The sequence below is a fragment of the Dermochelys coriacea genome, chromosome 12, assembly GCF_009764565.3.
Source record: "Dermochelys coriacea isolate rDerCor1 chromosome 12, rDerCor1.pri.v4, whole genome shotgun sequence".
NCBI classification, from domain to species: Eukaryota; Metazoa; Chordata; order Testudines; family Dermochelyidae; genus Dermochelys; species Dermochelys coriacea.
Window position 1 is genome coordinate 1,819,262 of NC_050079.1, and position 12,252 is coordinate 1,831,513.

General features: G+C 42.7%; 1 protein-coding gene across 1 annotated transcript in view; it reads left to right on the forward strand.

Annotated features, from left to right (window-relative positions):
• GLG1 (golgi glycoprotein 1) overlaps positions 1-12,252 on the forward strand; it is a 169,244-nt gene that overhangs the window by 101,901 nt on the left and 55,091 nt on the right. Inside the window, exons 5-7 of the mRNA XM_038368833.2 lie at positions 6,552-6,755; positions 7,621-7,692; positions 9,941-10,124. Coding sequence (XP_038224761.1) covers positions 6,552-6,755; positions 7,621-7,692; positions 9,941-10,124 — 460 coding nt within the window. The remainder of the gene's footprint in view (positions 1-6,551; positions 6,756-7,620; positions 7,693-9,940; positions 10,125-12,252) is intronic.

A 12,252-nucleotide genomic window follows, 5' to 3' on the forward strand; every position in this document is an offset into this window, starting at 1 on the left:
ATCCCAGTTCTTCTGCAGCTAGAGCAGAGGTGGGCAAACTACAGCCCGTGGGCCAGATCTGGCCCGCGGGACCGTCCTGCCCGGCCCTTGAGATCCCGGCCAGGGAGGCTCACCCCCAGCCCCTCCCCTGCTGTCCCCCATCCCCTGCAGCCTCAGCTCGCCATGCTGCCAGCATTCTGGCGGCGGGGCTTCGAGCTCCTGCCGGGCAGCACAGCGGCGGGGCTGGCTCTGGCTGGGCGGCACGACTGCCAGTCCTGGTGCTCTGAGCTGCATGGTAAGGGGGCGGGGAGTGCGAGGGGTTGGATAAGGGGCAGGGGGTCCCATGGGACAGTCAGTGGACAGGGAGCAGGGGGTGGTTGGATGGGGTAGAGGTTCTGGGGAGGGGGCAGTCAGGGGACGGGGGGGTTGGACAGGCATGGGAGTCCCAGGGGGCCTGTCAGGGAGTGGGGGTATGGATAGGCGACAGGGCAGTCAGGTGACAGGAAGCAGGGGAGGTTGGATAGGGGGCAGTCAGGAGTCAAGGAGCGGGGGGGGGGGGTTGGATAGGGGGTGGGGTCCCAGGATGGGGCGGTCAGGGGACAAGGAGAAGGGTGGGTTGGGGATTCTGAGGGGGGCAAGAAGTGGGAGGGAGCAGATAGGGGGTGGGGGCAAGGCTGTTTGCAGAGGCACTACCTTCCCTTCCCGGTCCTCCATACAGTTTCGGATCCCTGATGTGGCCCTGAGGCCAAAAAGTTTGCCCACCATTGAACTAAAGCAACAGGAATTTTATGCATAAGTCAAATTTTACTCTTTAGTACCACCCTGTCATAAATATAAAGGGAAGGGTAAACGCTTTTAAAATCCCTCCTGGCCAGAGGAGAAACCCTTTCACCTGTAAAGGCTTAAGAAGCTAGGATAACCTCGCTGGCACCTGACCAAAATGACCAATGAAGAGACAAGATGCTTTCAAAAGCTGGGAGGAGGGAGAAACAAAGCCCCCCTCTCTCTGTCTGTGTGATGCTTTAGCCGGGGACAGAACAGGAATGGAGTCTTAGAACTTAGTAAATAATCTAGCTAGATATGCGTTAGATTCTGCTTTCTTTAAATGGCTGAGAAAATAAGCTGTGCTGAATGGAATGGATATTCCTGTTTTTGTCTCTCTTTGTAACTTAAGGTTTTGCCTAGAGGGATTCTCTATGTTCTGACTCTAATTACCCTGTAAGGAATTTACCATTCTGATTTTACAGCGGTGATTCTTTTTTACTTTTTCTTCTATTAAAATTCTTCTTTTAAGAAACTGAATGTGTTTTCATTGTTAAGATCCAAGGGTTTGGGTCTGTGGTCACCTGTGCAAATTGGTGAGGATTTTTATCAAGCCTTCCCCAGGAAAGGTGGTGTAAAGTTAAGGGAAGATTTTGGGGGGAAAGACGTTTCCATACAGGCTCTTTCCTAATGATAATAATACCGGTTAGACGTTTGGTGGTGGCAGCAAAAGTCCAAGGGCAAGGGTAAAATAGTTTGTACCTTGGGGAAGTTTAACCTAAGCTGGTAAAAGTAAGCTTAGGAGGTTTTCATGCAGGTCTCCACATCTGTACCCTAGCGTTCAGAGTGGGGAAGGAACCTTGACATACCCAATGTCCCCCACTCCTTCGGGGTTTTTTGAAAATGAGAGGGAGAAGTAAACACCAACAGGAATTGAACATATAGGTTGAATTTTGCATAGGCCACATTTTATAGAAATCTGTTTTAGAAATGCTTTAGAGCTTTAAAACTATCCTGTGTCTGTCTGGGGGGAAAAAAGGTGTTTTAGGCATCAAGTCCAACCAAGATGGCCTTAAAAAGAGGGGAAAATTAAAACTAATACATTTTAAAACAGTTCTAAAAATTGCCTTAAATGCCATATTTTAAAATGTCTCAATGCATTCCCTGGGTTGAAATGCTCTATTCCTCCTGGGGAAGATGGTTAGCCCCCTTTTTTCGATGATCTAAAGTTTCCATTTCTAACTTGGCAGCATTTCAAGATATTGGACTATAAATCTGTCTATGCAAGAATGAATTACCTGTCTGTTTTTCCCGATATGTGGGTAGTGGGAGAGAAGAGGCATATTTTCTAGCATATTGATATTTTTTAAATGGCTGGAAGCTGCTGTGTATCCTTTAGAATTTTGGAAATAGTTCTGGCAAAGATGCACTAGCGAGCAGAGTGCTGGTGTGGGTGTATTTATCACATGGCTCTGCACTGCAGCTAGAGCTTAATGAATAATGCAGTCATTCTGAACTCATGCCAATAATTTTTTGTCACCTTTCTGTGTGCTTCTGTCAAACTGCATTAAAAGACTATTATGGTTCCATGTTTAAGTACACTAGTCAAGAAATGACTCTTCTACATAGTCTATTTTCTTTCTAATACTATAATTACATGAGCGCTATTCCTGGAGAACAGTATATACTGTTCAACATTAGAAAAATCTTGTAATCTTTTCTTTCTGGTATATTAAGCTATTTTCAGTCTCAGACTGAAGCAGTTAACTTGGATTTCTATATAAATTAAGATACTCTTCTCTATGGTATGGATTTAATGACTTGGCAACCATATTCTATAATCAGCATTTTAAAGAAATTGGTAGCTAAAGTTAAGCTCCTGAATTGCATATTTAGGCACTGAAAGAAATAGCTTGATTTTCAAAAGTTCCCAAGCTTCTTGCAGCTCCTAATGATTTTCATGTGAAGTCAGAGCAGCTGGGAGCTTGGCACTTAAGAAAATCAGGCTTCGTTCAGTGCCTGAATGTGCAATTCAGAGGAGCATAACTTTAGAACCAATTTTTAAAAAGCTTGGTCTATATTTTGTATCAAACAGCAGCTCAGTCTTATGCACTTATGAGGAGGTCACACAGTTAACTATTCTGCTAATTTAGTTACAAACTCAGCTGGCCTGTGTGTGTCTGCAAACTTCCACTCTTCTGTTGTACTGGCTATGTGGTAAATTTAAAAGCAGTTTAGTAGGTATTTTAAATGACTGGAATACAGTGTAATGCAGAGTATGAAAGATATATTTAACTAAGGTTGTAGAACATTTGTGAGCTAGTATGTGATCATGTATTCATGATATTATTTTATTACATAGATGTAAGTTAACTCTTTTTTAGTAGGTTGTGTACATACAAATAAAATAGCTTCCATCCCATTCATGTACCTAATGTGCACTGAAGTCTTTATCTGAAATTTTAATTAAAGAAAATCCCATGGTATGAGGAAATCTTGAATAGAGTGCTCTCTAATTCTTTTGCCTTAGGGCTAGAAACCACACCCTTCCTAGGTAGGAAAATTTTTGTTGTCTCATGCTCCAACAAGGAGGGTGCCCAGGCTGTAAGCCTGCAGATGAATGAGACGATCTTTGAAGCAGAGCTTGCAGCTTGGAAGGCAGGCTGGAGTAGGGAGTTGTCAAATGTGTTTAAGCCACATTTTATGAAGTTTGTAATAGTAAATGGCTCGGTTGCAAAGGCTGTATGTGCATCATCACGGGGATTTGAGGGAGAAGATTTGTGTCCAGAATGGTTACAGGTAAATCAGTAGTGTGGGATAATCTGGCATGATGCCACACACTAGCAGTATCCTGTAATGGCACCTCTGAAGGCTGCTGACTCATGGCTGGAGCTCAGTTGACACATCCATCAGTTTTTTTTACCCAATATCCTTTTGGCCATTTTAAAAAAGTGTTGGTAGTTCTGGGCTTGGTGGTGGTTTAAGTAACTCACGGCTTTTGAATGCTGCTTGTGTTCCTAGTGTGCCAGTACCAACAATACAGGTATCAGAGGCTTCCTGAGCCAGGAGAAATGTCAGAACAGGAGGGAATGATTATTGGAATAATTGTGGCTTTAAATAGTAATGTTACTGTTTGAAAGATTCCTGTTTTGTTCCAATCCCTGCTGCTGTCTGCTCATGGCTATTATGGTAACACTTGCTTGACATATAGAGCGGGACTGAAGGAGATAAGGGCTCACCGTGAATGCCTGTTAGTGCAGTGCACACGAGCCGATTGATTTATCCAAGATAGGGCACTGCTGGACAGTTGCCCTTAGAGTAGGTGGTTATCACACCAAAGCAGCATACATTGAAGGAAAGGGGCTGATAGCTGAAAGTCCTCTGGTCATAGAACTCTTCTCAGCCAGCTGTCTTGGTCAAAGCTCCACCAGAGATGGATTCATATTTTAAGGGCTCAGACTTTCTGAAGGCCCCAGGAGTCTTGGGTACCTTTTTCTTTTAATTTTCTAAGCATGCACAGCTGTGTGGCTGTGAAAAACTCACTGATCAACATTCTACTGCCTACTTCAGGGGTGCTGGACAGAAGTGACTCATCTTGTGCCATCCTATGGAAACCAGTGAGCTTCCTCGCTTGCTTGCTTTCGTTACTCACGATCCAAAGTTACATTTGGGCTCTGTTGAGCCCACTTGGCAGTGGATGTTAGCCTGGAGTTGTTTATCTTATGAGACTCAGTGCAGTGTTGGATGCTTTGACTTTTTTTCTTTGGTGGAATTAGCACTGAGAATCCTAGATTGCTAAAAGCTCCTTTGTGAGTGCTTAACATCACTAATTATCAGTGACCAGAGTGAAGGCTGCACTGACAGAGCAGTTTTCTAATTCCTCCCCTCCCCCAAATATGTTTCTTTAATGTGACACTGTTACTTGCTGTTGCCATGGTGATAAGAAGGCTGTGTCAGATTAAAGATAACTTGGCCATTTTGGTAAACGGCTCTAAGCAGTGTGTCTAAATGGTGATAATCTCATTAAATCACATTAAAGCAAACCCAGAAGCATTGAAGGAGGCTACTCCACTGTGAACCATCAGCACTTCAACAGTCTGTTATGATACTATGATGGGTTGGATCACAGAAACACCTTTTGGGACTACTACCTCTGAGCCTGTTTTCCCCGAGCTTGGGACTTCAGTGCCTTGCCTGGTTGTGCCGGACACACTTGCCTGCTACAAACACAGACCCAGGTCTGAACCACATCCCCCGCAAGCCGCAGACTTAACTGAAAACAGTTTAAGAAGTGCTCCTGTCTCCAGCACTCAGTTACCCAACTCCCAATGGGGTCCAAACCCCAAATAAATCCGTTTTACCCTGTATAAAGCTTATACAGGGTAAATTCATAAATTGTTCGCCCTCTATAACACTGATCGAGAGATATGCACAGCTGTTTGCCCCCGCCCCCGGGTATTAATGCATACTCTGGATTAATTAATAAGTAAAAGGTGACTTTATTAAATACAAAAAATAGGGTTTAAGTGGTTCCAAGTAATAACAGATAGAACAAAGTGAATTACCAAGCAAAATAAAATAAAACAGGAAGGCTAAGCCTAATACAGTAAGAAAGTGATTACAGATAAAATCTCACCCTCAGAGATGTTCCAATACGCTTCCTTTACAGACTTGCCTCCTTCTAGTCTGGGTCCAGCAATCACTCACACCCCTGTAGTTACTGTCCTTTGTTCCAGTTTCTTTCAGGTATTCTTTGGGGTTGGGGAGGCTACCTCTTGACAAAATGAAGAGGTTTCTAGGGGCTTAAATAGACTTTCTTTTGTGGGTGGAAACCTCTTCTCCTCTCCTGTGGCAATCCAGCTGCAAGATGGAGTTTTGGAGTCTCGTGGGCAAGTCACATGTCCATCCATGACTCGAACTTTACCGGCTGATGCCACATTCCCAGGAAAGCTCAGATGTGGATTGGTGTCTCTTAAAGTTCATTGTTTAAGTGTTTCTTGATTGGGCACTTACTGAGAATAGTCTTTTCTTAAGAAGCTGATCAACTGCTTCACTGACGCTACTTAAAATCAAGCAAGTACATAGCCAATATTCATAACTTTGAATACAAAAATGATACATGCATGTAAATAAGATGAATATATCCAGGAGATCATAAGCTTTGCAGAGAGATGTTACATGGCATATGTAGCATAAAACATATTCCAGTCATGTCATATTTACATAAGCATATTTCTATAAAGCATTATGGGGTGCAATGTCACAGATATGGTATGTGGATCATGCCACTCAAGGCTGTTGGATTACAAAGAGAGGTGGGGACAGAACAGATCGCTTTACAGTTTAGTTTTGTTTGGCCACTCCTGGCTTGGAGCCTGACGGTGGGGTACTTCTTTCTCATCTCAATCTGAATTTGAGAGCCAACTATTTTCAGGCTTTATGAATTGTTGCTCCTATCAACTGTATGAATTACCACGGCCTACTGGAACAGAATGCATGTCTGCATAATTTTCAAGTCTGTATATAAATTGAGCGTCACTTAATTCTGGTGGTAGGTATCTATAAAGGGTTAACATTGCTTGGGCTTTCTTAGCCACTTGCTAAGCCTAGTGTGGGATGTGTAAATCAGCATTATGGGCTGCTTGGGGTGCAGAATATGGATTTTTTACACATTGGATACATTAAATTAGTAACCAGGCATTTTCCGCATTCCCATATGTTACAAAATATTTGTTCTTGTCTTTTGCTTATAAATAATGGACCACAAATCCTTTTGGTAAAGGTCTTGATGCAGTCTTTTTGTTGTGTAGGATGCGCACTCACAAGGAGAGGTGGTGGCCTGCCTGGAGAAAGGGCTGGTAAAGGAGGCAGAGGAAAGTGATCCCAGAATTCAGGTTTCTGATGTGTGTAAGAAAGCAATTCTTCGTGTGGCTGAACTCTCCTCTGATGACTTCCACTTGGACCGACACTTGTACTTCGCATGCCGCGATGACCGGGAACGCTTCTGTGAAAATGTGAGTAGTTGGAAATATTAGTCCTTCCATCCCTTCTGTCTTATCCCACAAATCAATGCCTGAAAAGAACCAAACGACAGAGAGGAACCAGAGCAAGATTCCATAACAGCCGAAGGTATTCTGGGAACTACCTGTCAGTCAGCCTTCACACATCCATCTTCTATGGTGAAAACTGTGCGAGAGATCAGCCATATGAGGCAGCCTTTGGTTACTACTCTGTTCCACCATGAATAGCATATGATCTCTGTTAAGCATCTCATTTTTATCAGTCCTTTGAGTGGCTGGAAACAAGTTCAGTTTTTATTTTTATCTCTGTGGTTTGAGTAGCAGATTTTCTTGCTATTCTAAGCCTTTAGTTTAGCACTTTTGGCACCGGGAACTCTTTTATGAGCTCTTATGAAAAGTAAATTTTGATCTCATTGTGTGGTTTTAGAGTGGACAGGAGGGGAGAATCTCTGGATTACTCCAATTCTTGTCAAGATGTTGAATTAACGGCAGCAGAAACATCACAGGCTCTGCTAATGGAGAAGTGGCATGGAGTGATGCAGCAGGAAAGCAGACTTATTGCTTTGTTCTGGTTCTCTTGCATTAATTGAAAAGGTATTTTCTCAGCAAAAAGATGGCAAAACCTAGGAGCCAGAGTAAGGAAACTCAGCTGAAATATTTTCCTTTACAAAAAACACCTTCAATTCTGTGCTATGTTTAAAAAGTGTTAGTGAGTTATTCCCATAATGTACACGAACACTACTTTATTAGTTTAAAAGTAGGTCTTTGGTACAATAGCACAATTCTATTGGATTTTGGTTAGCAAGAGGGTAAGCTGTAAACTATCCTAAATGACCAGTGTTGCTGTTCTGTTTCACAGACTCAGGCTGGAGAAGGCCGGGTTTACAAGTGCCTTTTTAACCACAAGTTTGAAGAATCTATGAGTGAAAAGGTAGGTATCTATTTCAGGTGGGCAAATCCTTTACTTATTGATCATCCATCCAGCTAACTGACCCTCTGTCTTGTTCGTCCCTATCCCCAGTATTATTAAATTTACAGTAACCCACTATTAAGCTGGCCAAACAGATACGAGTCCTTGAATAACTTCGAAGAGATGCCTTTAAATTGGGACATTCATGCTTCCAGCATGGTATGGATTGGTTACTCTTGTTTAGCTATGGGAGTGCTACATTTGGTATATAAAGCATTAAGGATATACAACTGTAGTCCATCTACCAAGCCAGGGAAAGCAAAGGTCAGGAAATTCAGGGATCTTGACAAGTAAAGCTATCTCTCCTGTTCTTTGGGTGGCTATTCCTACTTTAAACATTGAATGGTGATGTTGCTATTTATCCCTTACGTCCTAGATAAATGGTGTTGCTTTTATGTGTAAATTAAAACATTGTTTTGATGTATCTCTCGATATAGGGATTGCATATTAAACCTATCGCTTTGTCACCAGGCTATTCATCAAGGGCTGTTTTTAGCAAATTTGTGGAAATGATGCATTGTCTGTGGTAACTGCAGTTTTCTAAATTTCTCTATAGAGTTTAATAGGAAGTGTAGCAAATTGACTTAATCTCACAGATGTGCCAGATTGGAGTCCAAAACCTTTTCCGTCTGTACCTATATTTTCACCTTGTTTAATGGCATAGGAACATAAATGCAAGCAATACAGGAGTAATTCAGTCTGGATGCTGTGCAGTTTGCTGCCATCAAGTAGCATCCTTGGGACACTCAATCCAGAATAGTGCAGTAAAGGAGCCTCATGAGGGGAGAATGTGAGTTGTGCGGGAAGCAAGGAGAAAGGATCTTTATCATCCATACTAGAGGTTCTTACTTATAGCTTTAGTGGCATACATGTTTGAGAGAGAGGAACCCCTTCGTCTCCCAAAGCAGCATCTTAATGATTGGGGCTAAAAAGAATTAAAGTATCTGTTGTCCTAAGGGATGGAGATGAGAGGTATCTGGGCAGACCTGCTTTGGGGCTTGCTAGAGTGAATGAGCCTGTGATGAGATACCTGGAGGCAATGTACTCATTGCATTTTCTTCAGATGTTTTAACTATCTAACAGTTCAGTTAAAATGAGCCGAAATCAAACTGTAGGAGTAGTGCCTGCTTTTAAGAATGGCTCCAGCTAAGCTTCATTTCTCATGAGTATTTTAGACTCCAAGTGGCTGCCATTTTTTCCTAAGTATATTTGGCCTTTTTAGAGGCAGTGGTTTTTTGTGGCATGATAAGCACTGCTGCAGGTAGGAGCTTATGAGCTCAGCACAGTGAGAAATAGAAAAGCATTTTCATAGCCTCCCGGCATGTGCATATATCCAAAGCAGCAGTGAACTTTTACAAGCTTCAGAGCTGACAACCTGCACTCTCGCAGCCCGAGGTGCTAGTTCTAAGAGTACATGGTGTGTGTACTGAGTGGCAACAGACTGTGATGGCCTGGAGCTCACCCCTGTGTGCTCTCTTTTGGTCAGCTGTAGTGTTGCAGTGGAGACCTACCTCACATCCCCTTCACCTGGCTTATAAACAAATGCAGACAAATTCTTTTTTAATCAAAGAGCACCCCTTTTCCAAAGGTCTCATTTATTAACTAGAGTCATAAATATAAGCAGGAGACTCTCTTCTTTCTTGAGTCTGTCTTTGGAAACCTTCCGGGTTCCTCCTTTGGGTTACTCCTTTCACGGCTTCCTTAAGCAGGAATCCCCAGCTTTCCTCTCTAGAGCTGGGTTCTGTTAGTCAGATTTCCTGGTCCTTCCTCAGCAGGAGTTCTTAGTTCTCTTCTCCCGAGCTGAGGTGTGTTTTCACCAGCTCTGAGGCCTTTGCCAGTCTCTGCCTCAGCTGGGCACTGTTCCTTAATCAGGCTTCAGCCTTTCCCTGATGGTATCTCTGGGTGTCTGTCTGCTGTGAGGGAGGAGGCAGCTTGTCGCCAGTTGGTTGGAGGAGAGGGGAGTCTTGCCCTGCCCTCTCTGCAAGGCTCCTGGTCCCAAGCTTGTTAGAGGAAATCCTATCACTCTATCTCTAAACACCACTCATTCCTGGGACTACTTCCTTTCTCTTCACATCCCCCTTAGGTCCTTATGTTGGACCTTTCAACCCCTTAAAGGGCCATGCTATGTTAGAGTGGGCTGACAAATAGGCCCCATGATGGTATATATTCGTACTGATAGCTCAACTGTTCTAACACTTATCTTCCTCAGTGTCGAGATGCACTGACAACCCGTCAAAAGCTGATTGCTCAAGACTATAAAGTCAGTTATTCATTGGCCAAATCCTGTAAGAGTGACCTGAAGAAGTACCGCTGTAACGTGGAGAACCTTCCCCGTTCCCGGGAAGCCAGGCTTTCCTACCTGCTGATGTGTCTAGAGTCTGCAGTGCACAGAGGTGAGAGGGGTTAGAGTTGGGTAGCGTGATTTGATCACTTATTTGGAAACTTAACTACAATAGATTCCACTTAATAGCAATCCCAATATTAACAGCTTTTGCTTAATTGCAACATTTTGCCAGGGGCCGATCCATCCCATTGACTATAATGTTTAATGGGATTCAGATTGTGGCAAAAGGCATGTTGCTTACTAAGAACTTTTTTTGGAAGAAAGGCCCTGGCCACAGGTAGGCAGGGCTGCAGCCAGGGAAGGAAGCAATGGGACATGCTCAGCGCTAACTGCAAGCAGGTTTGCATGGCTGCAGTCAGGGAAAGCCTGATTCAGTACTTCCTTCCCTGGCTATAGGCCTATAAACCTGCCTTCCACTTATTGGCAATTTCCAGATAACGGCAGCGTCTTTTGCTGGACACCAAGAGGTTGCTCATTAAGCAGAATCTATTTTCAAGCTCCAGCTCATCAAAGAAAAATGGAACTGCCTACTGATGATACTTCCATCATTGGGGTGTCCCTCATGCAACAATACTTGATATAAAACTTGCATATGCCTAAGCTGTTAGAGATCTGGTGGATTGTTTTGTAGCTAAGGTTTGAAATAAAATCTGGCCTGTAACTCTTAATATGTTTGTAGAAGACCATTGCTTATTTGAATTCTTACATCATGGCAGTGATCTTAGTGTGAAGATTATCAAATGGAGAATAATTTCTGTAGTGTGCTCAGTGATTCCTATTATATACTTTAAAATCTTGACAATAAAATGGGTAAGTCTACTTAAATTGTTGCTGTGGAACTGAAACCTGAAGCAGCTGTACTAAATCCTTCCCTCCGCAGCTAATCAAAGTGGTTTTCCTCTTTGTTTATGTAGTAAACGTGAAATATGTGTTGTTTAGTATATGATATAAACCGCTAACTTAATTTATGATCAACTCACGACATGAAAGCCAAAGCTATTCACTTACTCTTTTGCCTGTTGTAAGTAGCCCATCTCCCTCAGCTAAGTTGTTTGAGTAAATTAATTTTCTTACTACACACATGTATGTATGTATGTATGTGTATATCAGCAGAGCATACTACATCCTAGCGATACACAATGCTAATTAACGTTGTTCTTTAAATGTAGAAAGCAAAGATAATGAGTGCTGAGGGTGCCCTGGAACCCATAACTGTCCCACAGGCATTGCAGAACATATGGGCCTATCAGAGGGTCTCAAAAAGCAGGACCATGTTACATAAACTTGGCAAAGCTGCTATAATACTGTGTACAAGTGGCGCACACAGTTACACATTCTTAACTTGTGTCTTGGAGATGTTTGAACCACTCTGCAGTGGTGGTCTGTTTTGTGGCTCCTGTAGTAGGACTGCATGCTGTAACGCCTCTGGCACAATGAGGGCCAAAATACCATGGCAGTCTTTATCAGTCTTCGCATTTATGGCCTTGAATGAGTAATTACATTTGGATTGTATAAAAAATGTTCTACTTACTGCCTACTGTAGCGTTTCCTTTATAGGACAGGTGTGGACTGGTTGCTTCCCTGAATTCCTCAACCCTGCAGGCAGTTGCTATGGTGTGTTTAATTTCCTCTTTGCTGATAGAACATGTTATGCAATATCTAGTCCGGAGGTGCACACATTCTAGCTCAGAAGGAACATTGCTTCACACACCCAGCCGTATAATTTAAGCGTGACTTAGGAATTGGCAAAAGTTGGAGTTGAGAGATTTCCAGTTTCAGGTTTTGGAGTCAAACTGCATAAGGGAATTCTAGAAAGGTTTCTAACATATCTTAAACTCTTTAAAGCTGAATTTCTGTTTAACTATTGTCCATTTGCTAGAAATCCAGCATGTCATTTCTGTAATGTGCCTGAACTTCATCGCCTTCTGAGTACGAGACTCTGTTGTCTCCCATGAAACCTTTCACCCCCTAAATGGCACTTTTAACCCATCATTTGGCCAGAATAATATTTTCCAATGACCTAAAAGTCCCTTAATTTACTGCAAGTGACTTCAATCTCTGCAGTGAAACTGATAGCTTGAATGTGCTAAGAATAGATGATAACCTTGTAGTTCAAGGCTAGAAATCCATTGAGGGCTTCTGCTTATGGTACAAAAGCTGCTCTTGAACCGTACATG